The sequence below is a fragment of the Centrocercus urophasianus genome, unplaced genomic scaffold (genome assembly GCF_019232065.1).
Source record: "Centrocercus urophasianus isolate 14NV4802_14NV808 unplaced genomic scaffold, USGS_Curo_1.0 seq_17, whole genome shotgun sequence".
NCBI classification, from domain to species: domain Eukaryota; kingdom Metazoa; phylum Chordata; class Aves; order Galliformes; family Phasianidae; genus Centrocercus; species Centrocercus urophasianus.
This window is the reverse complement of record NW_024884722.1, coordinates 20,076,483-20,102,431: the sequence shown is the minus strand read 5'-3', so window position 1 is coordinate 20,102,431 and position 25,949 is coordinate 20,076,483. Positions and strand designations below refer to the sequence as shown.

The 25,949-nt window shown below is 44.9% G+C and overlaps 2 protein-coding genes across 2 annotated transcripts in view; one reads left to right on the top strand and one right to left on the bottom strand.

Moving 5' to 3' along the window:
• Positions 1 to 8,216, bottom strand: part of ADK (adenosine kinase) — a 267,965-nt gene extending 259,749 nt beyond the window's left edge. Inside the window, exon 1 of the mRNA XM_042817993.1 lies at positions 8,108 to 8,216. Coding sequence (XP_042673927.1) covers positions 8,108 to 8,163 — 56 coding nt within the window. The 5' untranslated portion in view covers positions 8,164 to 8,216. The remainder of the gene's footprint in view (positions 1 to 8,107) is intronic.
• Positions 8,217 to 8,562: 346 nt separating this feature from the next.
• AP3M1 (adaptor related protein complex 3 subunit mu 1) lies at positions 8,563 to 24,696 on the top strand. Its single transcript, XM_042818269.1, has 9 exons — positions 8,563 to 8,618; positions 15,630 to 15,905; positions 16,568 to 16,739; positions 18,285 to 18,422; positions 20,093 to 20,178; positions 20,503 to 20,636; positions 21,331 to 21,538; positions 22,360 to 22,504; positions 23,659 to 24,696. Exons 2-9 carry the CDS (start codon positions 15,633 to 15,635, stop codon positions 23,757 to 23,759), a joined length of 1,257 nt encoding a protein of 418 aa, XP_042674203.1. The 5' UTR covers positions 8,563 to 8,618; positions 15,630 to 15,632; the 3' UTR covers positions 23,760 to 24,696.
• The last annotated feature ends 1,253 nt before the right edge of the window (positions 24,697 to 25,949 follow it).

Below are 25,949 nucleotides of genomic sequence, written 5' to 3'. Positions count from 1 at the left end.
CCGCCCCGCCCCGCCCGCCTGGGCGCCCCGCCATTGGCCGGACGGCTGCCAGGGGCGGGCCCACCGTGGCGAGGGGAGCGAGCGGCAAAAGGGGGTGCGGGCGGCCGGCCTCACGCCCCGGTTCGGAAGCGCGGTACCGGACGGCGCTGCCCGCCCCGCGCCCCGGCCGCCATCTTTGATGCGGGCGAAGAGCAGCGCCTAACCCACCCCTCCTCTGCTGTCACGTCCCTTCCCCACGCGAGGAAGCGTGATCGCCCGTGATAATTTTAAAAATGTCATCGAGGTAGCAAATAGGTGTGGAGTTCCCATTACACAGCCCACAGTAAAGATGGCCAGCTGAGCCCAGAGCACTAATGTCGCGGGACAGTGAGAATCAGGGTACTCCCTGTGGAACCCCAGCCGCCCCCCGGCCGGGACAGGCCCCTATGCCCACAGCCATCCCACAGACATACTCCCCAACTCCCACCACACCGCCTTGCTGGGTGCCTGCCCACCACCCCTGTGCTGCTCTGAGACAAGCTGTCTAACCCAGCAACGGCCCGGAGCCCCTGCGTGCAATTTTTACACACCGAACAAGAACCCATTGCAGAGCCAGAGATGAGGTGATTTTACTCTCAGGATACCCCAGCAGCTGGCAGCCACCTGTGATACACCGCTACTGGTATTAGTCATTTCTCCAGCCAGCCAGAGGCTGAGTGGAGTCACTGAGATGCGTGGATTAGCTGCCACGATGTGAGCCCTTCGCCAGCTAACCTGCACCATCCCCATCCGCACAGCACCCAGAGCTGCCATACCACAAGGCAAAACCATCAGCAAAGGCTCACCATTTTCTGTCTCCCCATCTTCCTGCCCGCTTTTTCTTCCTTTGGCTGCCAGTTACCGCTAGCCACCCCATGCTGATTTGGCACTTATTTTGTTTACTTATCAGCACCAGAAACACTGATTCATTAAACTGATGTCAGAAAAGGCTGTTTTTGCCAGAAGTTAATCCTGTGTTATTCTGTTAAGTACAGCTGTATCATTTGTAACTAAGCACGTAAACTTTACAACTTCCCAATAACGTGTTTCTTAGCCTTAGATCCCCTTCATCTACAAAATGGCAATACTATACTCAGAAAAATTAAAGCCAGAATTCTCACATATTTGCTGATTTTCAGGTATGTCAAACAAGACGTCTCCAAAATCTGGGGTGCTTGTGATGCTCATGGCATCACTTAAAGATAGCAGGAATATTTATGCTTAATACCCAAGGTATCGGACAGATTTTCTGGCATCTCCAAGCAGAACTCAAAACTGAATTACCACTCACAACATTCTGGTTATTAAAGTTATTCTGGTTATTAAAGTTAGTCTTAAAATTAAAATTAATGGCAGTGGGAAACACATCTCACCCCGATTTTGCAACAATGCAGCACAACAGGCCCCCAAATCCCTCAAGGAGAATCACGAACTCTAATAAAATGTAAACACACAATGGCTGTACCCTCCAGCCTGTGTTCAACAACTGATCAGACTTAGTTTAACAATTTCAGTGCCTAACAGTCTTGTAACCAAAAATGAGGGTAAAAAACCCTGTCACACAGATGAATATAACCCTAATACAGCTTGGTCTTTCTTGTTCCATCACAGATAATAAATCAGGTAGTAAGCAATAAACTCATTTTAAAGTATCAAGAAGTAGATCCTCTCAGAAATAACTGTCTGGCTTTAACAAGCACATAAAGAATTTATAAAGGAAAACAGATGTAATATTTGCAACTGGTGCATCATGCACTGCTAGCTGGCTGTCTGTGCTGTGTGGCCTCACCTCGAGCACTGAGTGCAACTCTGGGTGCCACAACACAAGAAGGACAAAAAAACTACCAGGGGTCCACAGGAGGGATACAAAGATGGTGAAGAGCTTGGAGGGCAAATCATGTGAGGAGTGGCTGAGGTCCCTGTGTTTGCTCAGCCCAGAGCAGAGGAGCTGAGGGGAGCCCTCATGGTGGCTGCAGCTCCTCACAGGGAGCGGAGGGCAGCGCTGAGCTCTGCTGTGTGTGACAGCGACAGGGCTGAGGGAACGGCATGGAGCTGCGTCAGGGGAGGGCAGCTGGGGGTTACAGAAAAGGTCTGCACCAGAGGGCGGTGGGCATGGAACAGGCTGCACAGGGCAGCAAGCACAGCCCAAAAGCATTTAGACAACGCTCTCACACATAGGATTTGGATTTCAGGTGGTCCTGCATGGAGTCAGAGGTTGGACTCAGTGATCTTCGTGCATCTCTTAGAACTTAAGATATTCTGTGATTCTATAATTATATTAATTTGCAGTATGTAACAACTGTATTTTATGAATGTTAAGCTAGAATCTGAATGAGGTACCAGCAGATGCTTCTAGCCTCTTGCCAATTCGGCAAAAAAAGTGTATTTGTCCAGCAAACTAAACAGCCTTTTATGAACATGGGACATCACAACAGTATTTGTTAATGGCACATTGTAAACTTACAGGTATTCCCAAGTGTATGATCATCCTGCTTAAACCCGCAGATTCTACTGTTGCTGATGCCTTTGAGGCATGGCCTACCACTAACCACTTTTTTTGTTCAATTGCCACAAAACTTCTAGAGATCCTGACGCATAGCTGGAGTGAAAGCACTCAAGGAATCCCTAGTAAAATGGTCACTTATCAGTTACAGTCATTCACAGATTAACTTTATGATGGTTGTGCCCCAAGTTCAACTTGTAGTCATACCATGCATGAGTCAAGCAAGCCAGTCTGAGCTTGCTAAGCCCATCCATCACCTCCCAACCTTGCTCAGCTTGCATGGAACAGATGACCCTTGTTTTTACGTGTCTAAACTCTGCACTGCATACGTTTGTAACTTGTGCATTCAAACTATACCTTAGCTTTGGACTGCGTTACGTTCCATTTCACAGTATTAGGAACAAAACTGTCCAGATTGGAATGCATATCCAGAAAGTTCTCCATCAATCCTCACATTTTACACAATTCTAGAACAAATCCGCCCATGCTTGAGGGACAGAATAATGAGCTTTTACATAATAGCCTCAGCAGACCTTAAAAAAAGTCAGACTTCGCACAAGGTCCACAAACTATCCTTCAGTAACAGAACTTCAAAGATCTTACATGCATTTTCTAAAAGAAAAAAAAAAATGTTTTGAAAGTATTTCTACAGAGAGAAATTAGTATTTTACAATACATGGATCAAGTAGCAAAATATTAAAATATTTTTTCATTTCACAATTCCATAGCACAATCCCACTTCTTTTAGAGCAGCTTCACAGACCATACAGATGAAAAGCAAAAGGAAATCTATAAACCTAAGCATATTGCTGTCTTCATCACACTGCAGATAGCTACACGCTTTTTCCTTCTCCATTCAAGTCAAACAGCCTAATCCTTTAGTTAAACTGCTTTGTACCTCTGAAAGTAAAACAACAAAAAATTACAATATCTTTCACTGGAAATGAAATCCAGAAGTAGCATAAAGCCAGCAAGTTGCTTTATGTTACCACATCCTTCAGGTGTGGCATAGCTTTGAGTGCAGTCAAACAACCATCACAGAAATAATTACAGTTGACAATGGAGGAAAAAATATCTCCTTTCCTTCACTTAATTCTGTGAAATACTCAGACATCTCCCCCTCACACAAAAAGTTTATTTATTGTATAAATAACTCTAGGATGCAAACTGAAATGATTTATGAATGAGTTATGTAGAAACAAAACAAAAATCCTTGAGAAAACCTAGTGTGCATATTATATCTTCAATTTGCTTTCTTCAATAAGATAAGATTTCCCAACACGTTAACAGCAAATACTAATTAATGACCTTTAGACAGCAACACATTCCCTGCTACCAAAACTGGCTTTGTGAAATACTCATGTACTTTTCCTGTGTGAGTAACTACTCAAATTCAATATCACAACCTTGAACTACAAGCGAGAGCTGTGTTTGAAACATTTCTACTTCAAATAGACCTCAGCAACAACAGAGGAAGCCAAGGTCTTGTTCTGCAGAAAGTCCATTTTACTCTATTACAATTGACACTATATTCAATTACTTCTCTATTCATTCAAGTCTCCTTTCCAGACCTCTTCCGTGTCTGTTTAGAAGTAACATTAGTAGATCTGATTAGATGAGTAATTCTACACAAGCTGTTTTATTTGCTGAAAAAAACAGAACTTGCAAATTAAAAAAAAAAAAAAAAAAGACAAAGTCAGAAACTCGTTATGAAATAGATACATTTATTTGCCTTGGCCCCCGTCCTACATGTGAACATGCATGTAAGCACTTTTAAGGACAAGACTGGTCCTGCTAACTTCTGTAAAACAATACCCAAGTCAGAGGTGTATGTTTTTGGAGGATATTGGGGCAGTACAGCTGTATTGTCAGAGGGGCTGCAGGTAACGTCTGAGAAGGGAGGAGACGCCTGCCATGCTGGTGGTTCCTGGCACAAGTAGCCTTCCCACAGCCTCCTCCTTCCTCAAGCTTCGCTCTTTCTCAATAAAGTGTGAAATTTCTTTAACGGAAAGAATTAAGAATGCAGAAGTGTAGAAACTGTATCCAGTGACACTGTTTTGATAAATCTTGCATGATTACATCAACAAGGACAGGCATTAATCTAACTAGCAATTTGAGTTATAGATCCAAACAATGGAAACAAGTGCCTCAACTGTTACACCAGCCGCTGCGGGGCATTCCGCTTCTGGGTGTATTCCTACCAGCACAACTTTGACAGTTGACAAAATTAGAGAAGTATGTTGCTAGCATCTTTCAAAAATGTTTGCTTTCTAAAGGTGACTAAGTATCCATGTGGAAAAAAAAGAAGTCTTATGATTTTATTATCTTGGGGGCAAATGCAATAAGGTGTTAAGTCATATCTCTCTTTGTACTGAGAGGCTATCAGGAGTACTGACATAGGGAAAGTTACCTGTGTTTGCAGATGTGGGCAACTGCAAAGTGAGGGAAGTACAAACAACAAAGACAGAAACTGAAAAGAACAGCAATGGAAAACGTGGTGGAAAAAAAAATAAAGGTAGAGCTGATTAGAAAGAAAAATGGTTTACTAAATCTTAACTGAAAGCTTTGTCACAGCTAATTCAAAATATTCAGAAGCTGCTTTCATTTTTAGAAAGCTAATGAAAGAGCAAGTTAAATTAAAACCTAGCTTATTATGGAAATTAAAAATGCATGTAATTAGCAACATTTTTTACAGTCACCAGTATCAAGCTGTCTAAAATCCAGCAGAATGGTAGTGACAAAGTGACTGCTTTTGAAAACAGCACAGAGTGTTTGATAATCTACTCTGAAAAGCAATTCTGTCTAGTAGTAAGAGAAGAAGAGGAATATTGTACTTTGTACTTGCAGTCAGAATTGTCAAATTCAGTGCTTACGCTGTCTTCATGCAGATCGATTTGTTCCAACAGCCAGCTACATGGTAACTATTCAATCAATACAGCAGCTGCAGAACTGCCAAGGGGCCATCACGTAACAGAGGGCACATTACCTTGGAGGGTTTCACAAGCTGGTTCATTTTTTCTTCTGCAGACATGCACATTTCTACATAGAAATACACACAAAAGCTCAAACAAATCTACAGAGAACGTTCACATTCTTTCACGAGCGTGACATTAACAGAAGCTTGGCTGCAGTTTCCACAGGCCTCCAAGATACAACCAAACCAAATATAAAAGGGCACAAATCCTGTTTAATACTTCTTTATATTAATCCCTCGTGACGTTTCTAGTAAGTTGATACCACTGCTCAACAACAAACTGTTTGCAGCTTTGCAAGCGCACTTTCTGTTCAAATGGCACAGTTTACACACAGTGATATTTTACTTTGCACAGCAGAGATGTGGTCTGAAGTCTGAAACACATAACAGGCATTCACGGCCTTGCCTAAATCCCGTTGGTTTTAGTGGGGATTTGCACCGTCAACGAAGACAATACAAAACCTGCCACCCAGCACGATGTCATGTCAGCACGATGCATTACTGTGCTGGGAATGCCACTTTGGGCCTCGAGCTTTGTGTTCTGCTTGTTGGGTGGCAATGCCAACAACCCTCCATTGCCTTCAAAGAATTTCCACTGAACCAGGTCAGCTTGGCCTACGCTCTGAGGGAGCCACTTCTGTTCTACTTTGCCTGAAAGGATGAAAAGGAACTAAAAAGATTCATCTATGAAACCTCCCTGGTACCATTTGAGGACGGAAAATAACAAATTAAAAACATAAGGGAGGAACATGTCTATTATTGCTGACAAGGTGCTGGTGATATTACGGAGTGAAATTTAACTTTTTAATGCCATTTCTCGATATTAAAACAGTTTTTGCGGTAGAAAGATACACGTTCATATTGTATGGTAGAATGAGTAGGGTGCGAGACCATCCCTGCACAGTTCATTATGCATGGTCTTCTGAAAGAGATTGAAGAGTAAAACATAGATGTCAAGAGCAATCAGTTCTCTTCTAATTCTTCACATAACAAATAGAAAGCCGTCATCCTCCAAAATTCTCAGTGATGCTCACATACCAGCGTGTGCATGAACAACTCATCCTTATAACAAACACAGTAAGGCAAGGAATCTCTGCCACTCAGCCTGGGACAAGGTCCCACAGCAGCATGCTTCAGCACATCCCGCAGCCACATCCAAGGGAGCACAGAGGTCTGCCAGAGCCAGCCCAGTGCCCTTCTCCACCTCACACATCCAATCAGGGCCTACAGCACGCTGACTTGGTTCCATCATCAGCTGTATATGGCATTTTTCTGCCTACGGCACAAGACTGGAGCCTTTGTTGAAATAAACTTCACCGCAATCAGAGTACGCAAGATTTAACAATGTTATTTTTTACATTTTAACCATTGTGTAGCATACAAAATTATTATTCTTGGTTTTATCGGTTGTTGCAAGAGCATGCCACCATGGCCTCCCATGCCACCGCAAACATCCTTCCCGCTTCTAATTCAGTATCTCAATAACGAGGGTTTTTTTTGTTTATTTTGCTTTTTATGTTTAGGCATCGAGCTGTTACAGAGCGGTTTCCCCCAGTAAGCTTTATAAACAGAAACATACTCAGTTCCAATTCTTTGTCCCTCCTCACTTTAAGGTCATGGAAATGGCTGGTGCTCTTTACTCACAATTTACACTGCTGTATGCCATTTATTTACTTTCAGAGCACAGTTACCTTTTTCCCTTTCCATTACTTGCAGCTGTGCTTGCTAACTATTGTTAGACTTGACAAGCCACCCTACCGCCAGAAAAGTGCCCTGACTCGGGCAATGTGAGTACGGTCAGCTCCCTCGGTACGGGTGTCTGCACAGACAAGGGTTACGCTCGCTTCAGCTCTCGAGCCCATTGCTTTACGCTATATCTGAGCGGGTCACTAGTTACCGCTGGGGTGATGTTGGCATTTTGGGCCTCCCGTCATTAATCTTCATAACCTGAGCACTTGGAAGGGGATCAGGTATCAGACAATTCTATTCGCGTCCCGATAATCCCGGGAAAACGCACCCGGAATGGCACCGACAAAGCCCCGCCGCAGCTCTCTGATCGCACTCCTTCACTGAGAACCCTTTCATATTTCTTCTATGACATTAAAACCGAACGGGTCGCCTCCGTGCACGCCGTCACCCAAAGGGAGTCAGCAAGCACAGCAAGCGGCACCGAAACCTCGTCCCACATTATCTCAAATGGAATACTTCCACAGGATCTCGATGTCCCGACAAATACCTGTCTGTGCGCGGGGACCGCTGGACAACCGGAGTCCCCGTCCGAGGGAGCACAAGCGGAGACAGCCGCGGCCGCGCCGCAGTCCCGGCCCCGTGCTCCTCACGCCGCACCTCGGCGCCCGGCAACAGCCGCACCACCCGGCCCGGCCCGCCTCCGCCAGTGGGAGCCGCGCGCGGATCCGCCGCCGTCAGCCGCCCGCACGGGAACGGAGCGCGACGGAGAGCCGCGAGGGGACCCGATGAGCCGCGGCACGGCGCGCAGCCCGCTGCACGTGCCGGGCCAGGCCCGGCGCCCCGCACGTGTCTCCAACCCAGCGGCAGCCCAGCGCCGCTCCGCGCTCCTCCGTGAGGCGCAGTCCGTCGCCACAGCGCGTTACCTCAGCTGCTTCGGCTCCAGCTTCAGCTTCTTGGCTTGAGGCTCCCCCGCTGCCATCTTCGCGCTGGGCAGCGTGCGGCGCGCTCGGCTCGGCTCGGCTCGGCTAGGCCCGCCCCGCTTGGCGCGGCACCGCCACCGGGAGGCGGGGAGCGAACGGCCCCGAGGGCGCCTGACGGGACAGCGCCGCGCCGCCTCCGCCCGGCCCCGTCCCGGGGCGACACCGCCCCTCCTGGCCGCGTCCTCCGAGCGCCCGCGAGCGGCTCCCGTCCCCCGCCTGCCCTCGAGGCCGGGAGCCGCCGGCGGGCGGCGCGAGGCCGGCGGTCCCGCGGAGCCGCGGAGGGAACGGGGCGGTGGAGGCCGGGGCGGGCCGCCGCCGCACCCGTTATTCGCCGCTCGGTGCAGGCAGCGACCCGGCCGCCCGCGCCTCCGCCGGGGGGCGGCCCCGCGCGCCGCCGGGCCTCGCCGCCATCTTGGCCGCTGCCCCGGGAGCGGGACGCGCCGCGCCGGGGGAGGTACGTGTGGCCGGGCCGGGTCGGCAGCGGGGCGCGGGCGGGCGGCGTGGGTCGTGCTCGAGGGAAGCGGGGCCGGGCCGTTGGCTCCTTGCGGCCGGGTGAGCCACTGTGCCCGCTCCGCACGGAGCCGGGCGGTGGCGCGGGGCGGGCGAGGGCCTGAGCGGCGTCAGCACGGGCGGAGGGAGCGGCCCGCGGGGCTGTGTGCAGCGCGGGAGGAGCGCGGCGTGTGCGGGAACTCGTTCCGCTTTCTGTTCCTTCTTTCGGGAAGCGCCTGCATCAGCAAGCGCTCCGCAGATCTCCCTGTGCGCGTGTCTGACAGCCGGGTGCGGGCTGCGGCTTCTTTGGTTTTGTTTCAGCGCTAACGTACTTTGAAGCAGCCATGCGCTTAGCGTCCTGTCGTCGTGCTGAGCGATGCGTGCAGGTTCGAATTGTACGTGGCTTCTTATGTTAAAGCAAAAGAGAAATAAGCAAATGCACAAAAACTGTGCCTGAGTGGTGTATGCCTGTAAATGCATAAGGTTTGAGCCCTCATACTGCGAGGGCCATCTAACTCAAAGCAGACAAACAAACAAAAAGCTCTGGGAGAAAATGGGACAAGAAGGGCCTTTCCTGCCCTTGTCGCATAACTGAAAATTCTTCACAGACAGCAAATCAAACATTAAGACCCCTCCACATCCTGCAGTGTTGATTTGCTGTCCTTCTCCAGAAATGATGTTTCCTATTGTGCAAAGCAGTTACATACCAATTCATTCTCAGTTACTCTTTCAAACAAAGTTCTCCTTGCAAGCAATTCTGCATTGAGTGATCTTAAACAGAAATCTTGTCATGGGAATTTCTGAAAGAGAAATGGAGTTCTTGAGTCAGAAAGATCTGAACAGTAGTGACAAGTAGCAGCTGTACGTTATACATGGTAAGTGAGAGGAAACCAGGTTAAATCTTTCTGCAGTGTAGAGTTCCTTATTTACTTTTCAGCTGACTTAGTTCTTCCAGAATGAAAGAGTGTGACTCTGTTTTTTTCTCATCGAAGAAGGTGGTGATGTCCTTCTTTCTGCACTTTGTGCTCTGGACTGGTTGGCAGGGCGCACGCGTTAGCGAGAGCCATCATTTGTTTGCAGCAGGTTCCAGCAGTACCTGCAGGCTCTGTGTCCCAGCAGCGCGCAGTGCTGTGCATGTCCTTCAGTGAACATCGGTTGTCTCTTAAAATCGAGCCTAGGAGAAGAGTGCTAGGAAGCTGTAGCACCATCACTCCTGCCAGAGCTACGGGGAGCTGGGGAGAAAGGCAGAAAATATCCCAAGATCTGTCGATCTGAGCTGAACTCCTTTTCGTCAGTTTGGTCCTTTCTATCTCTTTATTCAGTGCTGCTTTCAGGGAGTTGAATTCTTAAATGGCCCATTAGTTGTCATGAATCCACCGATTTGCTTGTAAATTGTATTGGAAATGCTCCACTTCCATGTGAAAAATGTAGTTCTAATAATTCATTTCTATTTATTATTTTTTTTGAGCAATTCTATTGGATTTTGGCTTTTACAGTGAAACTTTCCATTCTTGCATATCCCAGAGGGAACTGCAGTTAAGCAATATCGAACACTGTTTGATTATTCAGCATCTAAAATTGTTTTGTTGGCAAGAGATGGAGCAATCTTGCCAGCACTTACATGACTTATTCTAAATTAAACAGAGGCACCATGCAAATATTTTATGGGAGAGCTGCTCAGTCTGCAGATGAAATGTTATACAGATTATTTTGTAGGCTGTGATTTTATCTGTATAACCACAGAGGAAGTTGAAAGGCTGTAATGGATACCAAACCCTGATTTAGGACAGCTTCAGAGTATTCTCAGAGGACCACTTCCTTTCACAAACTGTTCTGGAAAGTTACTAACAATGTTTTAAATGAAAGTGAAGATAAATATGTGTACACTAAAAAATTGGGAAGTGAAGCATTTAGTCTTTAATGGGGATGATTTGGCTCATAGAGTATTTATCTGAGTGGTTGTTACGCAGACATCAGCACTTGATGCTGTTAGTTACAGTTGGTTTGGTTCTGGGAGCTTTGCCTGTTACGGATAGACTGGGCAGTTCCTAAGAAGGGCTGTGAATACATTTTTACCCTAATGTAGGGATGCTTTAAGCTGTGGGCATCTTGTAAACAAGAAAGATTAACGACAACTTCTGCAGCAGCAGTAACATACATTAATGATGATAGGAGCCTTCCAGAAATCCCCCAAATGACATATTTTGGTGATATCTGAGACTCACAACTGCTAACATTGTATCAGGATTAGCCCAGCAAGCTGTGTGTTCAAATCCATCACCCTGACTGTCTTGGAAATGTCACTGAAGTGTCTGATAGAACTTCTCTTCATTAGTTTACCATTTTAAGAGCCAGTGAGTCTGTGAAGGTTGTCCACTTAAGGCACATCCTGAACGTATTGGAAAAAGCTAGCAGAACTGCGCGCAGGGTGGTCGTGACAAAAATGTGAACTTCAAAATAGAAATGGAGCCACCTATCTGAGCTTATTTGTTTCTCCACATTTCTCTGAGCATTTGATTACTTTCCATGCTTTTAATGGCTTATCACAAGAAGTCTGTTTCTACCAACCCACAGCAGATGCTCAGCCAGCCCACTGCCACTGACCCTGTGGCCTTCTGAGCAGCCCAGCCAGGTGCAGGAGCGTGGGTCTGAGCACACTGCTCACATCCCACATGGAGCCCTGTGAAGAATGCTTTGAAGGGCATTGCAGAGGTCAGTGATAAATTCCTCACTCCTGGCTTTCAGAGCTTTGACTGTAACTCAGCTAAGTGTTAGGGAAAAGCAGCTGGCAGCAGTATTTTTGTAGTAGTCACATTTTAGGGTATTTAGTTGTAACTAAGGACACGCTTGTGCAGTCACTTTGCTCCCATGGCCAGTCTCACCAGTGAGCTCTGCTTTTGTCCTGTGAGCCCAGATGTTTCTCAGCCAAGAGATGGAAAAAAAAAAGTGAAATAGCAAAATCCAGACTTAGTCAAAAGATACAGGGATGGAAATAGCATGTTTGAAGATGCCCAAGTTAAAATATTTAGCTGTTCTTTGAGGACTTCAGTTCCTGTGGAAGTGGAAATGACTATCTAGAGCCACAGGGAATTTTGTATGTCTGAGCTCCTAACAAGGGTGGGAAGTTGACCAGAACAAACCACTGGGCTGCTTGTTGCTGCAGTACCTGTACAATCCCCTGCAGTCAAGCAGTATCTAAGGCAGTGAGCCTATTAAAAATGATCTTGAGTGGCTCACTTTGAGCTGAAGATGCAAATAATCCGCAAAATCCTTCAGACTGCTTCTTAGGTCAGCCTAAAAGCAGAAAGATGGGAGACGTGTCCTGTTGAAATGTTCCTAGAAGGACATCTTTAGTATTTTGCACAGAGCATTCGTGTGCTGCCCTCTCAAAATGGCGTTTGCACACACTCTCCTGGTTCTCAGGTGGTGGTGGTGTGCTTTGGCTGCTGTCTTTTAAACTGGTGGCTTTTTTGATTCAAGATCTTTACCCTTGGAATGTCCCAGCTCTTCATGTGCTCTGCTGCTGAGCTGCTACTTACCTGACCTGTTGGCGTGCAGAATCTTAATGTTACCAGAGGAATTTCTTACAGTCAGCATTTTTCACCTTTTCCTCTTTGCAAATCTAAAATTCTTGTGAGATAGAAGAAGAAAGTAAAGTAATGAGAAAACCTCATTGTCTGCATATCTTAAATGAAATCTGGCACACAAAAAAAGATTGTTTAGGAAATCTTTGGTACTGGGAGCACTGTAAGTAATTCCTGTTAAATATTAGCTCCCATAAGATATTTTTGTAGTAACACCACTTCTATGACATCCAGCATCAGCTCTGTCTTTACCCAGCTGGTGCCAGCAGTTTGACAGCACATGGGATAAATGAAATGTCTCTGGTCCTGCACTGCTGTAAGGGCTTTGTTGTGCTCAGCACTGACAGAAGGAAGCATCTGAACAGAGCTGCTCACTGCAGATGGGACTGCCTCGTGCCATGGCTGCTGGGACCTACAGGCAGGAGACACGAGCTGTAAGGATACAGCTGCCGTTTTCCCAGAGCACTTTGAATTATTTTTCTTATTCACGTGCTGCTCTACTGCTAAAACCTGCAAAGGAAGAAAGAAGCATGTGAGGGGAATGAAGGGAACTTCTGCTAGAAGCAAAATAATTGTGTGTCATGGGAAATCCTGCAAAAATGGTTGAAGATAGGGAATGCAGTTAGGTAGGACTTGACTGCTCAGTTTGCTGTTCCCGTTCTCCTCAGGGACACGCATACTTAGGAACACAGTTGGTGCATGAGCATGAGTAAGTAGGGGCAAGTCCAGCACTGCCACCCCTTCAAGCTGTGTAGGCCCCCTCTCAACTGCGTATGATGACATGGTGTTGTGCTGTAGGTGAAATGCATTGCAAAAGCCCCAGCATTGCTAACAGAGGCTGGATACGGGACCAGCATAGAGCAACGTGGCTGTATGTAAGTAACCAGTGTTGGCATGCTGCACAGCTGTGCTAGCTCAAACAACAGAGTCACAAATACAGCAGCTTATGCTCAGTAGAATTGCTATGAAGCTGTACAGCAGGAGCACTGCTGGGGCTTAGAACCACTGTGTAATGCAGTTCTGATATACTGTCAGCATCGGGTGCAGCAGCCATCACCCAGCACAGCTCTTCTGCTGTGGGCCCTGGGCACATGCATGTGCTGAAACTGCTCTAACAGCTTAGTATGCAGTGCCTAGGAGTTAGGGCCTGGAGCTGTTAACATCAGTGCTATGGTGTCCACATTAAAATGTGCAGAGAACTATTCTAAGCCTTGCAGCTGATCATATGTTTGGGCCGCCTTGGTGTGGAACAATACTGACATTCAGTGGTTGATTATACTCAATGCTGCTCTATGGCCATCCAGGAGATTTTAGAGGGTTTTAGCATTCAGCACTGGCTAAAATCAGAACATGCTTAGTTAAACTGGATTTGAACAACTGTACTGAGGTTCCTTAATAAGAATGCTGTTCTCGCGATGTTAAAATTGTCTGATTTTTTTTTTTAACTAACTCAGAGATTGATTTGGTTCAAGGATGGGTATCATAGAAGCATGCTGTAACGTGATGGAAAGTGCAGCAATAACAGCAGGGCAGCAAGGTGCTAGGCTACAGCAAGTGAGGACTTGCTCAAACACTACAGCTGTGGGCACAGAAATAAAGGAAAAAAAGCTGCTTACCTTCAAAAGACCACAGGTATGCAGAGACCTCCAGAGAAATCCCCTCACCTTCACTGCCAACCCTTACATGAGGTCTGTAAGGGGTCAATCCTGGCTCCACCCCTTCCAGTCACTCAGGAGCATTGCATGTACCTGAGCTCCCCTGGGTTGGCCCTGCCTTCCACCAGGTGCTCAATCACTGCTTCAGGCCATGATTCAGCATTTCCGCTACACGTGCAATAGTGTCAATTTGTAGCTTTATTTTCTTTCTCACTCTTGAGCAAACTGGCCATTAACAATTCCAAAATAACTTCCCCTTACGTGCCACATTGGCTTCATTGGCTCTTTTTGTCCACATATTGACCATGGGTCTTTTCATGCCTATCACTAAGGACAGCATGCTTTGGTTGGGAATTGGCAGAGATTTGGCAAGGTCCCAGTGAGCACAAAGACCTGCTGTCATGGCAAAGCCACAAATGTTCCGATATCAGTATTTGAAAGGCAGCAGGAATGAGGAACCACTGGCAGCTTCTTCAGCTACAGAATGAGTTTATGCATGATGTAAATGCCAGATTAACTTCAGCTTGAGGACACTATGCTTGGCTTAAAAGGTGTTTGTTTTCTAAGCCCACTTTTAAACTCAGACTTGCTTTTGTCAGAGTACGGCTGTGCTGCAGGTCAGCCGAAGCATTGCAGCTGCCTGTTGGAAAGGCTGAGCAGCTAAGCTGAAGTCCAATAGCGTTTGGCTCTTCTGCAGATGTGGAGAAAAGAGTCAATTCACTTAATTTGAATCAGCAACTTAATTCACTTACTATCTCACTGAATGTTGAGTAATGCACTGGGAATGTCCCTGGAGATGTTCAAGGCCAGACTGGATGGGGCCCTGGACAGCCTGGTCTGGTATTAAATGTGGAGGTTGGTGGCCCTGCCTATGGCAGGGGGGTTGGAGATTCATGATCCTTGAGGTCCCTTCCAACCCTGTGATTCTGTGATTCTGTAATTGCTTTTCAGAAAAAGATAAGCTGCTTTTCCTGTGAATAAAGTGAAGGATCAGTGGCTGGGGTATGTTATTTGTAAATCTGGAAAGATCCAAGAAAAAAATTACATTGAGTAACTGCAGCTAATACTCCCCTTGATTCATGAGTGAGTTGGTTTTCAATTATAAAACTATTTTAGAAGCTTTTCTTCCATGTGTATCGAGCACATCTGAGGCACTTCTATTAGGTGGAGCAAACATCTGCTTTTGTGTTGTTCGAAGAACTCCAGTCCTTTATCCAAGTGCAGCAAAAGACTGAGCAGCTAGCAAATAAAAAACACTTCCCTAGTTCAGTAGCTGAAAGCTGACAAGGTAATAAGATTTCTCCATAAGATACCACAATGCTCAATTACACATGTAAATGTAATGCAAAATCCTCTGCTACAAGAAAAAGTGGAAAATCGTACAGTTATCCTGGTATGTTGCCGTGCTGGCTGAGGAGAGTCAGCATTTCTTCAAGATATACATTGCAAATGCCAAATAGCGATGGGAGTAGAAAGTAAGGGTACTGACTTCTTGCTTACACTGTGATGTATTTTGGCATCTTAAGGCACCATTAATTGTTTTGTGGCAGAGCCTTTCTTTCAATAAAGAAAATGTAATTTAAAAAAAAAAAGAGCAGCTAAGCAGTATCTTTTCCTTAAACTCACAGTGCATGTTAGTAAACAATAACCATAATAAGGAAGGGAATGTGGGAGAAGATATAGTGTCAATCGTCCCATCCTTTTGCTTATTTTAACTTCTTTGAATGTTTCCAACAGAAAATGATCCACAGCCTGTTTCTTATAAACTGTTCTGGTGATATATTCCTGGAGAAGCACTGGAAGAGCGTTGTGAGCCAGTCTGTGTGTGATTATTTCTTCGAAGCTCAGGAGAAAGCAGTCGATGTCGAGAACGTGCCTCCTGTCATCTCCACGCCACATCACTACCTCATCAGCATCTATCGCGATAAAATCTTCTTTGTGTCTGTCATACAGACAGAAGTGCCACCGCTCTTCGTAATTGAATTTCTGCACCGAGTAGCAGATACTTTTCAGGTCTGTCGCCGTTAATATTAAAACTGAAATAATTACAAAGGAATTCTGGTATAAACTTCTTCTGTAGAAAGGCAATAAATCATCTTGTCCATGACTTTTCCCTTTGCAGTTTAAGTGCTTGTACAAAAGAAAAGGAGGATTATTTTGTGTATTCATTTGACTTACAGATACCAGCACATGAGCACTAAAACCCAAATTCCAGCTTGTTTTTTTTCTGCAAGCTTTGAGTACTTTTCCAGTTACGTAAATAAACTAGAATGATCATGCAGTCATGGAGAAGTCAGTGCGAGCCATGAGATGTGACTTGGGAGTCAGCTTGCAGCCTGATTGATAGATGCTGTAAATAAAGGAACCTCTGGTGAAGAGTGAGCACTGCTGAAAGATAGCTTCTATATTCTGCATTGGTGTTCTAACCAAAAATATGTTTCATGTTCACAAGTGGAAGAACCCTTGGGAGATGTATACATAGAAAACCAGCTTACATAATTTCACTGTTAGCTCTAGATGCTACGTGTCCTTAATGATGCAGTCAAAGAATAGAAGTAGTGTGTCAGTTTAAGCACTAAAGTTCTTTGAGATACTAGAGAGTAAGCAAAAAGAAAATTACAGAGCATTTTAACAGGAATAAAAATCCTCCCTCTTTTAATCTCTGGTTTGTTTAGGATTACTTCGGCGAATGTTCTGAGACTGCGATTAAGGACAATGTGGTCATTGTGTACGAGCTGCTGGAAGAAATGTTAGACAACGGCTTTCCACTGGCAACAGAATCCAACATACTGAAGGAGCTGATCAAGCCTCCCACAATTCTGCGTTCCGTTGTCAACTCCATCACAGGTATGAAACTAAATAATTTTCAGAGGTAACTGCTTAAAAACAAAGCCCCATCGCACCTCATGGCTGCAGAGTCTTGTATCGGCATGAATCTGGAAGGTGAGGCCACAGTTATTAGAGGTTGGTTGAATAAAAGCAATTCCTTCTTTATGTGCCATTTATGTATGGCCCCTTTGGTATTCCCAGAATGGCACTGCCTGATCCAGCCCCAGCTGCTGGAGTCCCTCGGCAACAGCCATTCCCAGCTGGGACAGCACATACTGGGAACAGGTGCTCCGGGAGAGGCACAGAGCTAGCCCAAGCCTTGAATAACTGAAGGGCACTGGAGAAGGTTTTGTACTATAAGAAATTCCTCTACAGAGCTGTTTAACAGATATCTAATAAATCTTTGGTGCCTGGGGACAGACAGCACGAAGAGAAGCAAATAGCCTGTCCTCAGCCTCGCCCTGCCACCGTCAGCATCCATCAAGCTAAGTGCTGGTTTCAGGCTGTTGTAAATGCAGACATCTCACTCTGACAGAGCCACGTGTCTGTCAGCTGAGCTGGTGGAATCTGCTGGGCTGGCAAGCGGGTGCAGGGGAGGTGAGCTGTGGAGTGTCACCCTGGGCCAGAGACACGTGAGATGGTTGCCTGTATGTTGTGCTGGAAACAGGCAGTAGGTGGGCTGTAAGGCCACAAAGGCAGTGCTCAGGGCAGCTGGCTTGGGGGTAGACAGCACAAGTGGTTTAATGTTTTTTATAAAGTCTCATTAAGTTTATATTTTACTGTTTTTATTTTGCGTTGATTTTTAAATGATGGTACTGGTTACTTTATAACCAAATTGCTCGGGATGCCCTTTTCTCCCACTGAGCGGCAGTAGGAGATGGGAGCTGAGGGTAACAGCAAGGCAGGCAGGGGCAGAGGCCTCCCTGATGAGGTGGCAGGAATGTGAGCCAACAAGGCGGGGTCAGATGTGAGCAGGAGATAACGCGGCCCACTGCAGCTCTGTGATGACTGGGCAGGTCAAGCCAAAAAGACCAGGACAGGGTTTGGGTTGATGTGGTGCGTGGTCAGGCCTAGACGTGGCAGTCACGTCACTGCTGGCTAGCTTAGGAGGGCACCAAAAGCAAGAACCTTGGTGTAACAAATGCAAGGGGTGGGAGCCCTCCTTAAATCTTCTTTCAGGTCTTTCTTTGTAAGAGCTCTTACCATGAAATAGGTCCCAAAGGCAGCCTGCTAGCACTGCAGGAAGACAAGGAAAATGTGCTGTAATATCTTCAGCTGCAGTGATGAAATCCTCTGGGGGATGTAGGCCCACATCTCCTCCTACTCCAACATGCAGCTGACTAGAGCTTTGTATTTTGCTGTGCAAAGTATAAAATCTGAAAGCTGTAATAAGGCTGGATACATCCTTAAAGTTCATTCACGTCACCCAACAAATGAAATTGCAGTGGTTGGGGTTTAGTTTGCAGTTCTAGGGGTCAAATCCTGTTTTGTTTCTTGATTGCAGCTGTTACAACATTCCTCTTGTAATTAATCACTGATGTTGAGTTCCTTTCCATTCTTAAGGCAGCAGTAATGTGGGTGACACCCTTCCCACCGGACAGCTGTCCAACATTCCTTGGCGCAGAGCGGGCGTAAAATACACAAACAATGAAGCCTACTTTGATGTCATTGAAGAAATTGATGCGATTATAGACAAATCAGGTAAGATGCCTTGCAAACTCCTTGGTTTTTGTTTGTTGAATGTGTCTGCAGTTAGACACTGATTTTAGGGAGAATACAGTGCAGCTGGTTTTTTGCATCTGTGTTTTTTATGCATGGATCTGTGTCTAAAGTAGAAGCATACAACCAAGTTCGAATAACATGCCCAGGTGTATCCTTCAGTTTATGGCAATAAGCTCTAAGATGCTTAAAGAGCACACCATACGTCTACAATAAATATTCAATAATTAGATATTTTCTGGTTGCATGTTGATTCTTTTGAGATACAAATGAAAAAAAATTCTTAAAAGTTTTAAATGTGATGGCAAAATTATCTCACATTGTGCTTACCCATAATCTATCCCATTGCTTATAAGCCCTCAAGTGAACAAGACAAAAGAAATCATCAGCTTTCCTCTGAGTCAAAACTTGTTGCAGAATTCCTGCACAGAATTGCTTTTCTTGGAAAAACATAAGGAAGCATAATAATACTCCTTTCTATTTTTTTAACATATGTGGAAAGTGTTTCCGTATGCCACTTTGACAAACACTGTTGTACTGGATAGTCATAAATACCTGTTGTGCAGCTCTTATTCCTGCTGTTCTGACACTAAAAGAGGGTGGCAGTCACACTCAGAGCACCATAAGGGCTCTGTTGCTCTCCTGGCTCAATGGGATTCCTAAGAGTGGTGCGAGGGCCTTTCCTGAGGAGTTATAATCAGGACTCTGTTTTTATTTCTGTATATATTCCAAGCCCAATCAGCATCCACGAGACTCTTTGAATTTCCTGCTGGGGCTCCACTGCTGCAGCCATAGCCACTTTTTTCTGCTGCGATCCCTGAGGGACTTGCCATGCAGAGTCTTTTTTCCTAACCTTCACTAAGGACTAAGAAGTAGGCAAGGTGGCTCCCCAAGAATAAGGACGTTATCCTGTTTGATAGTGGTTTGGTTAATTGTTTCATCGGAAACAGGATCCCTTCTTTTCAGTTATTAACCCCCAGGTTCTCCTCCCTCTTGACAAGATGAGCCATAATTTCTACTTACCTTCTAAAAGAACCTCTGCTTGTAGGTCTAACTAGTCCAGAGCTCTGCTGATAACTTTTTGTCCTTCTAGAGCATTTAAGGAATGTTTTTTTCTGGGTAAGGTACTCAGTAGTTTCATTTTCATGTTTTCTTTTGGCTAAATATTTAACATATATAATATCTATTTAACATCATGACAGGCACGTACTGTCTTGTGTGAAGGAGGAAAGCCAAGGATGATGACATCCTGTGCTTTATTGTGCTTAGATATTTACTGTTTTCATGTGCATCAGCTTCCCTGCACGTCTACACGACTTGTCACTTTGCTGTAGGCAGGGGTGGAAGAAAGGAAGATTTGGAGTTTGCATATTCTGAAAATCTTATTTGCACATTGCTCGCCACAGTGCAAGCACATGCAGTACGAGTTCTGCCTAACAGCTTGCACTGGTGCTCAGGCACACGCCGTTTGCGCTGGTTCATGCATTTAGCAAGCTGCCCTGACCACAGGTAACTGGAATGACCTTCCCTGTCTGCGCCGGCATGGTCCTGAGTGTTGTGCAAATGCCACCTGTGCCCTCTAGCTGCGCTTCACATTTGTCAGGCCCTTGATGGTATGTTAAGTGCAGTGTCTTTCTTTTTTTCTCCCACAGGTTCCACAGTCTTTGCAGAAATCCAAGGTGTTATTGATTCGTGTATTAAGCTCTCAGGAATGCCAGATCTTTCTCTTTCTTTCATGGTAAATTCAGTACTGCATTTGGCAATTTGAATTGCTTGGGATATTTTTCTTTCATGAACAGAGTTAGTGTAAGAGCATGACAACTACTTCACCCGTTTCACAGAAAAATTACTTACCAAGTTTTGCGTTATAGCTTAAAAATTGCTGCATTGTTCAGTAGTTAGAATAGCCTTTGTGCACCAGAACACACTCAGGGGAACTGCTGCAGTAGCGGCTAGGAATGCCGCTTCGAGTCCAGGGAACAGGAACTGTGTAGAGTTCAGGAGGTGCTTCAAACCCTGCTCTTCTCTGACATTCTGCTCATCCCTCTGCCACTACTTACAGAACCCCAGGCTGCTGGATGACGTCAGCTTCCATCCGTGTATTCGATTCAAACGCTGGGAGTCTGAAAGAGTGCTGTCGTTTATTCCTCCAGATGGGAATTTCAGACTGATCTCCTACCGTGTCAGCTCACAGAAGTACGTTTTGCTTTCAGGGTGGTCATTCTGTAGGTACACTGTCTACTGCTTTCCATCTGAGTAGCTGCAGATTTCTCCTTGTTAAAAGAGGAATTTACACTGTTGCCAAAAAGCACGTTCCCAGGTTTTGGCTAGTCTGGAGCCCTGTGCCCCCTGCAAGAAGAAAGCAGTGTTTCAGCTGAGCTCAGCAGTCACTTCAGTGGGATAAACCATATGCAGGACTAATTCAGGGCTAGTCTTGGTAATCAGTGTTGCTGCTAGATGCTTGATGGATAAGATTGTTTATAGACAGAGGTCTCTGCTATTCATTAATATATTTTTTTTAAAATCAAAGAAGTCTAACTTGCAAGTACCTGCAACCTAAATCTGATTTGACTGGCACCTGTTGTGAGAATTGGCTTAGTGAGATTCCTTAAAAAATACTAATAACTAAAAAAAAAAAAAAAAAAAAAAAAAAAGGAAGGATAGAGATTAAGACAAGTGATTTAGAAGAAAATCATCTTTCCATTCTCCACTAATAAAATTGGCTTCAGCAATGATGCTGAAATGCTGGAAATCACTTCCCACTTTTGAAAGAAACTGGTTCTAAGTTAAATACCCAGCAGAAACATAGGAAGTATTTATGAGAAAGTTCTTTGTTTCCCCTGGCAGAGAAGCAAACAGAATGCATTCAACTGCTGTCTTCTCTTTTCAGCTTGGTGGCAATTCCTGTGTACGTGAAGCATTTGATCAGTTTTAAGGAGAACAGTTCTTCGGGAAGATTTGATGTTACCATTGGACCAAAACAGAATATGGGGAAAACAGTAGAAGGAGTTGTCATGACAGTTCACATGCCAAAAGCAGTACTTAATATGAACCTCACTGCTACACAAGGCAGCTATACATTTGATCCAGTTACTAAGGTAAGTCCTAAGGTTTTATGTGTATTTATCTTAGAAGACATAAGAGCAAGTCCTACATAACGCATAGTGCTGGAAACAGTGCTGTTCCACACGTGGCAGAAAAAACTTTCCTTCCAACATATTTAATAATTCAGATCTTCTCTTTAAAATTCCCTTTTTCAGTCTTAGAGATGTACCAGTTATGATTTCTGGTTGTATTAGTCTCCTTTGCTTCCCTTTCAGTTTTCCTAGTCTTTTTCTTTATTACAACAATATATTGCTGGTGGTTTCAGATATGGTATATTCTCCAGTCTGTGCCCTTTAAAACATACTTTGAGAAGCTGGAGAAAATGCAGTAGACTTGAAAACAGGGAGTCAGCAAAACAGGCAGCAAGAGATCAGAAAAAAGTCTTCCCAAAGATCTGCTTTTTTAAGACAAGAGGGAGGAAAACAACGGATCTGAAACACCAGTTTGTTTGTCTTGCCTCTCAGCTGGGGTAAGACATCAATTTCCTTATGCTCCTGAGGCTTTTTAGTCCCTAGAAGCAGCTCTCCAGGCCTTCTGCCGGCTCCAGCAGCCTGCTCTGAGCTTTCTGCTGCCCTTGAAAAATCTCAATTGGCATTTGGTTTGAATTGTAAATGAAAGTTCTCAAAGAAACATTTTGCTTTAGAAAGAACAGACCTGATACTTTTAAAACAAAACCAGCAGTATGCCAGCTCCCAGCCGCTGGGGTAATTCTACCAGGCTACTTCAGTACCCAGCCTGCGAGCTAAAAGCTTCACCTTGGCTTCATAGGTGGTATCCACAAGGTCTGTTGCTACTGTTCTCTCTTACCTGACAGGTGTTAACATGGGATGTTGGCAAAATTACCCCTCAAAAGCTGCCAAATCTGAAGGGAATAGTGAACCTGCAGTCTGGAGCCCCTAAGCCTGAAGAGAATCCAAGTTTAAATATCCAGTTTAAGATACAACAGCTTGCAATTTCAGGTGAGTAGATGGGTGTTACAGGAAACTGATGGATAATTAGCAGCAGGATAAGGGGTAGGAAACTGAATTGTTTAGCTGGAGGTGTTGATGAGCAAATAGTGATTCGTTGGCTTTGCTCAAGCAGGACTCAAATACACATAGGGATGTAGATTTTTCTTTGCTGACTTGTGTTAAAAGCAAATTTCTCCTTTTAGTGAAGGGACAATGACTGAGAATGCTGCTCTTGACTTGCACCACTAAAGCCTTCTCGTGGTCCAACAACTTTTATTGATTTCAAATAAATAACATCCTCCTTTTACCTTCCGGAGCTGGTTAGTTTTTTGTCTCCAAAACAATTTGTGACTAAAATCAAAACAAAATCTATATGGTAAAGGCTAAAGTACAGTTAAATCAACCACTGCCTCATTCTGCCAACACTTCAAGCAAGTTGCTCAGCTGTAGAATGCTTCTGTGAGCAAGTGGTGCAGGATTAGGACCTCACAGAGCAGTTGGTTGGAAGCATGGCTGAAGCCAGCAGGTGAGAATTGGTACCAGTATCCAGGTGGGTTACCAGGCTGCGTTTTTTTTTTTGCCTTCCAGACTCTTGGAGTTAATAAGAATTAGCCCTTGGGTGAGAAAAGTATCCTATGCTCTGCTCTTAAGTTCACCATCCGCTAGTTTAAATGTAACAAAGCATGGCCAGATGCCAAAGGCAGGAGATGTGTGGGAAAGTAGGAGCCACGCTGAAACTGTTAGCTGTTAGGTAACAAATAGCTTCTGTTGTTCCTTAATTATTCTAAGAGAGTACTGAAGTTGTAATTAAGAGTGAAAACAATTCTACAATTTGTCCTTTGCTTCATTAACGTTATTAGGAACAAAAGTTCAGTGTGCACACGCATTGGAAGGTACACTTGTGTTCAGTAGCTTCTAAGGAGGTATTGGCTCACTGAGTCCAAAAGACAGTTGTTACCCTCTCAGGGGAGCCCTGCCTGGACAACAAGAGGGTTCCCAGCTGCTGTCTCAAACTGCATGAACTTGTGAAAGCGGTAGGAAGAGAACTCATCTGCTAATGGATCCTAACTTAAGGCAGAGAGAAAGGACTGCTTAACAGACCAGCAACATTTCTAGTATTTTGCTTTTAAACTTCATACTTTTTCATTTCTGTCTTTTACCAGGACTGAAAGTAAATCGCCTGGACATGTACGGAGAAAAATACAAGCCTTTTAAAGGTGTCAAATACATTACAAAAGCAGGAAAATTTCAAGTCAGGACATGAGAAGATGGTCAACTTCTAAGAGGAAATTCCCCTTAAACGTTAAAAATGACTGCTTAGTGACTTATGTTGCTAGTAGGTGCCAATTAATTAATAGATACTGATTAGTTTGGGATCAAAGCAATTGTGCACTGCAGCTCTTAAAATGAAAGCGTAGCTTAGTTTCTCCTATTATGGCTTTAAAATGAGGTACCTTTTTTCTAATACACCTTCACTTTTTTTTAACTGACTTGTCGTGCTGGTGAATTGTTTGGTACAGGTGAGCCACAAAACGTCTCAAACACTACACTGCCAAATACCAAAGCCCAGAGGCCAAGCACATTAGGAAGGCCAGACAGGCCATTGGGGAAGTGGTGTGGTGGCACATTCTGCTGCTGTAGCTGCCTGCAGAGAAAGCTGGGCTTTTCTCACAGCCAGCTGCCAGTTGGCATTTCACAATGCATCATGCAGTCCCTTCAGAAACAGAGCAGAAACGCAAGGGGCAGGGGTCCCATAGGGGCCTGGGACAGAGCAAATGTCACTCCTAAGAAAGAGCTTCTGATGAAGACACAATGTTTTCCTTGCTGTTTACAAGAAATCGCCTTTCTTAAGAAGCGTTTGCCTTAATCAGCTTTCATTTGTGCCATCTGCAGATGAGCTGGTAAAAATAACATTCTGCATTAAATTGGGGAGGTGTTGCTGCTTCAATAATCCACTTTCTTTCCATTTTATCTCACCATCGTCATTTTTTTTAAGAATACAGTTGCAGAGAGTAAGATCTATTTTTTATGTGAGACCTTTGCTTTGGTTTTGATGTTCCACTTTGTTTTGAGTGGATGCCACCAGATTCGTGCCGTGTGTGTATTGGAGTGTAGCTTTTTAGATAGCACAATACAAGTGTCAAGTATATTTAATGGTTGTGTGCTTTAATGTTATGAAATAAAGGGAACTCTGCTGCAAATACGTTTTCTCTTGTGAAGTGATCACTACTGTCAGCTGCTCGTGATGCTTTCAGGTGCGACTCCTGATGTACAGTTCCATGGTAACCAACTGCCAGGCCTTCGCTGAATTTGATCAGGTGTTCAGAGAGCATTCGTGATCATGGCAGGTAGAAGAGGGGTTTTTTGTTTAAGTGGAGAATCACAGAAATGCTGCAGTCCTGCTGCTGCAGTCAGAACAGAGATGATGCAAAACTGACATTCTGTGGCCAACAGTTCAAAGCATGCATTTGGTCAGTACATAATTCTGACACTTGACTGTGATACTGGAAAATCTGTTTCCTTTGCTTGTTTGGCTTACAGATTGATACGTATGTGCTAGTTTTGTTTCAGAATAATAGGAGCTATGGAAATGAATTTAGTGGATCCATTTCACATTTTTTTCCCCTTCAATAATTTATGTCTCAAAAAAGTGTGAAACCCATCTGGAGCATAGACAGTAAGCCGGTAACAAAAGCATCTTCTCTACTAGAAGCTTTGGCAATAACACTAGGAGATCACAAATGTATTTTGCACTTCTGAAAGTACGGTAGATTACTACAGATACACAGGGCCCAAACTACTAGGTCTGTAGAAAAGGGAGGAAGCCTTGTATTTGTATTGGCCTGGCACTTGGCCTTCTAACTTCGCCTTTTGAATTGGTGGAACATCTGCCAGTTGGTTGGTTGGCCTACAGTTCTGCTCCATGTTACACTAACCAGTATCCTTAAATTAATGTTACTGAAAAGTCTTGTCTTCAGACCTGGTTTGTCCCAGGGCCCAGTACTGCAGCTGCTCTCTGTATTACCAGTGCAACAGTAGCAAGATCTTTCGGAAGGAACGCTGTTACTGATAGAGATACCAACACAACACAAATCAAAACCAGCTCCCTCTGTCCCCACCGCTTACCTTCTGCAAGGACACAGCACTCCTGTCTCTGAAAGCCCTTTCATCCACGCTTCACAGCGCAGCACCAGAAGTCTCTGTCAGCAGCAGCACTGACAGGGGAGGAGAAGGCCCTGAGCCCAAGATGGTGTTCCTCAGGAAAATGTTTTTTGCTTGTGCTGACTCCACCCATTTCTCCAAACACAGGATTTTAAGTAGCAGGGACCGTGCTCTCCCTTCTAAAGTCATCTGCACCAGCACCTGTGGGACAGTGCAGCTTAAGAAACAGAAGGATGTCACCGAGGAGCATGTAGTGCCAGCTCTCGCGCTGCCCTTCTGCAGCTGTCCAGCT

Coding starts and splice junctions, on each gene's coding strand:
- AP3M1 (XM_042818269.1), top strand. CDS start 15,633: ATGATCCACAGCCTGTTTCTTATAAACTGTTCTGGTGATATATTCCTG. Junction 20,179..20,502: donor ATCTTTCTCTTTCTTTCATG/GTAAATTCAGTA, acceptor CACTACTTACAG/AACCCCAGGCTGCTGGATGA. Junction 20,637..21,330: donor TACCGTGTCAGCTCACAGAA/GTACGTTTTGCT, acceptor TTCTCTTTTCAG/CTTGGTGGCAATTCCTGTGT.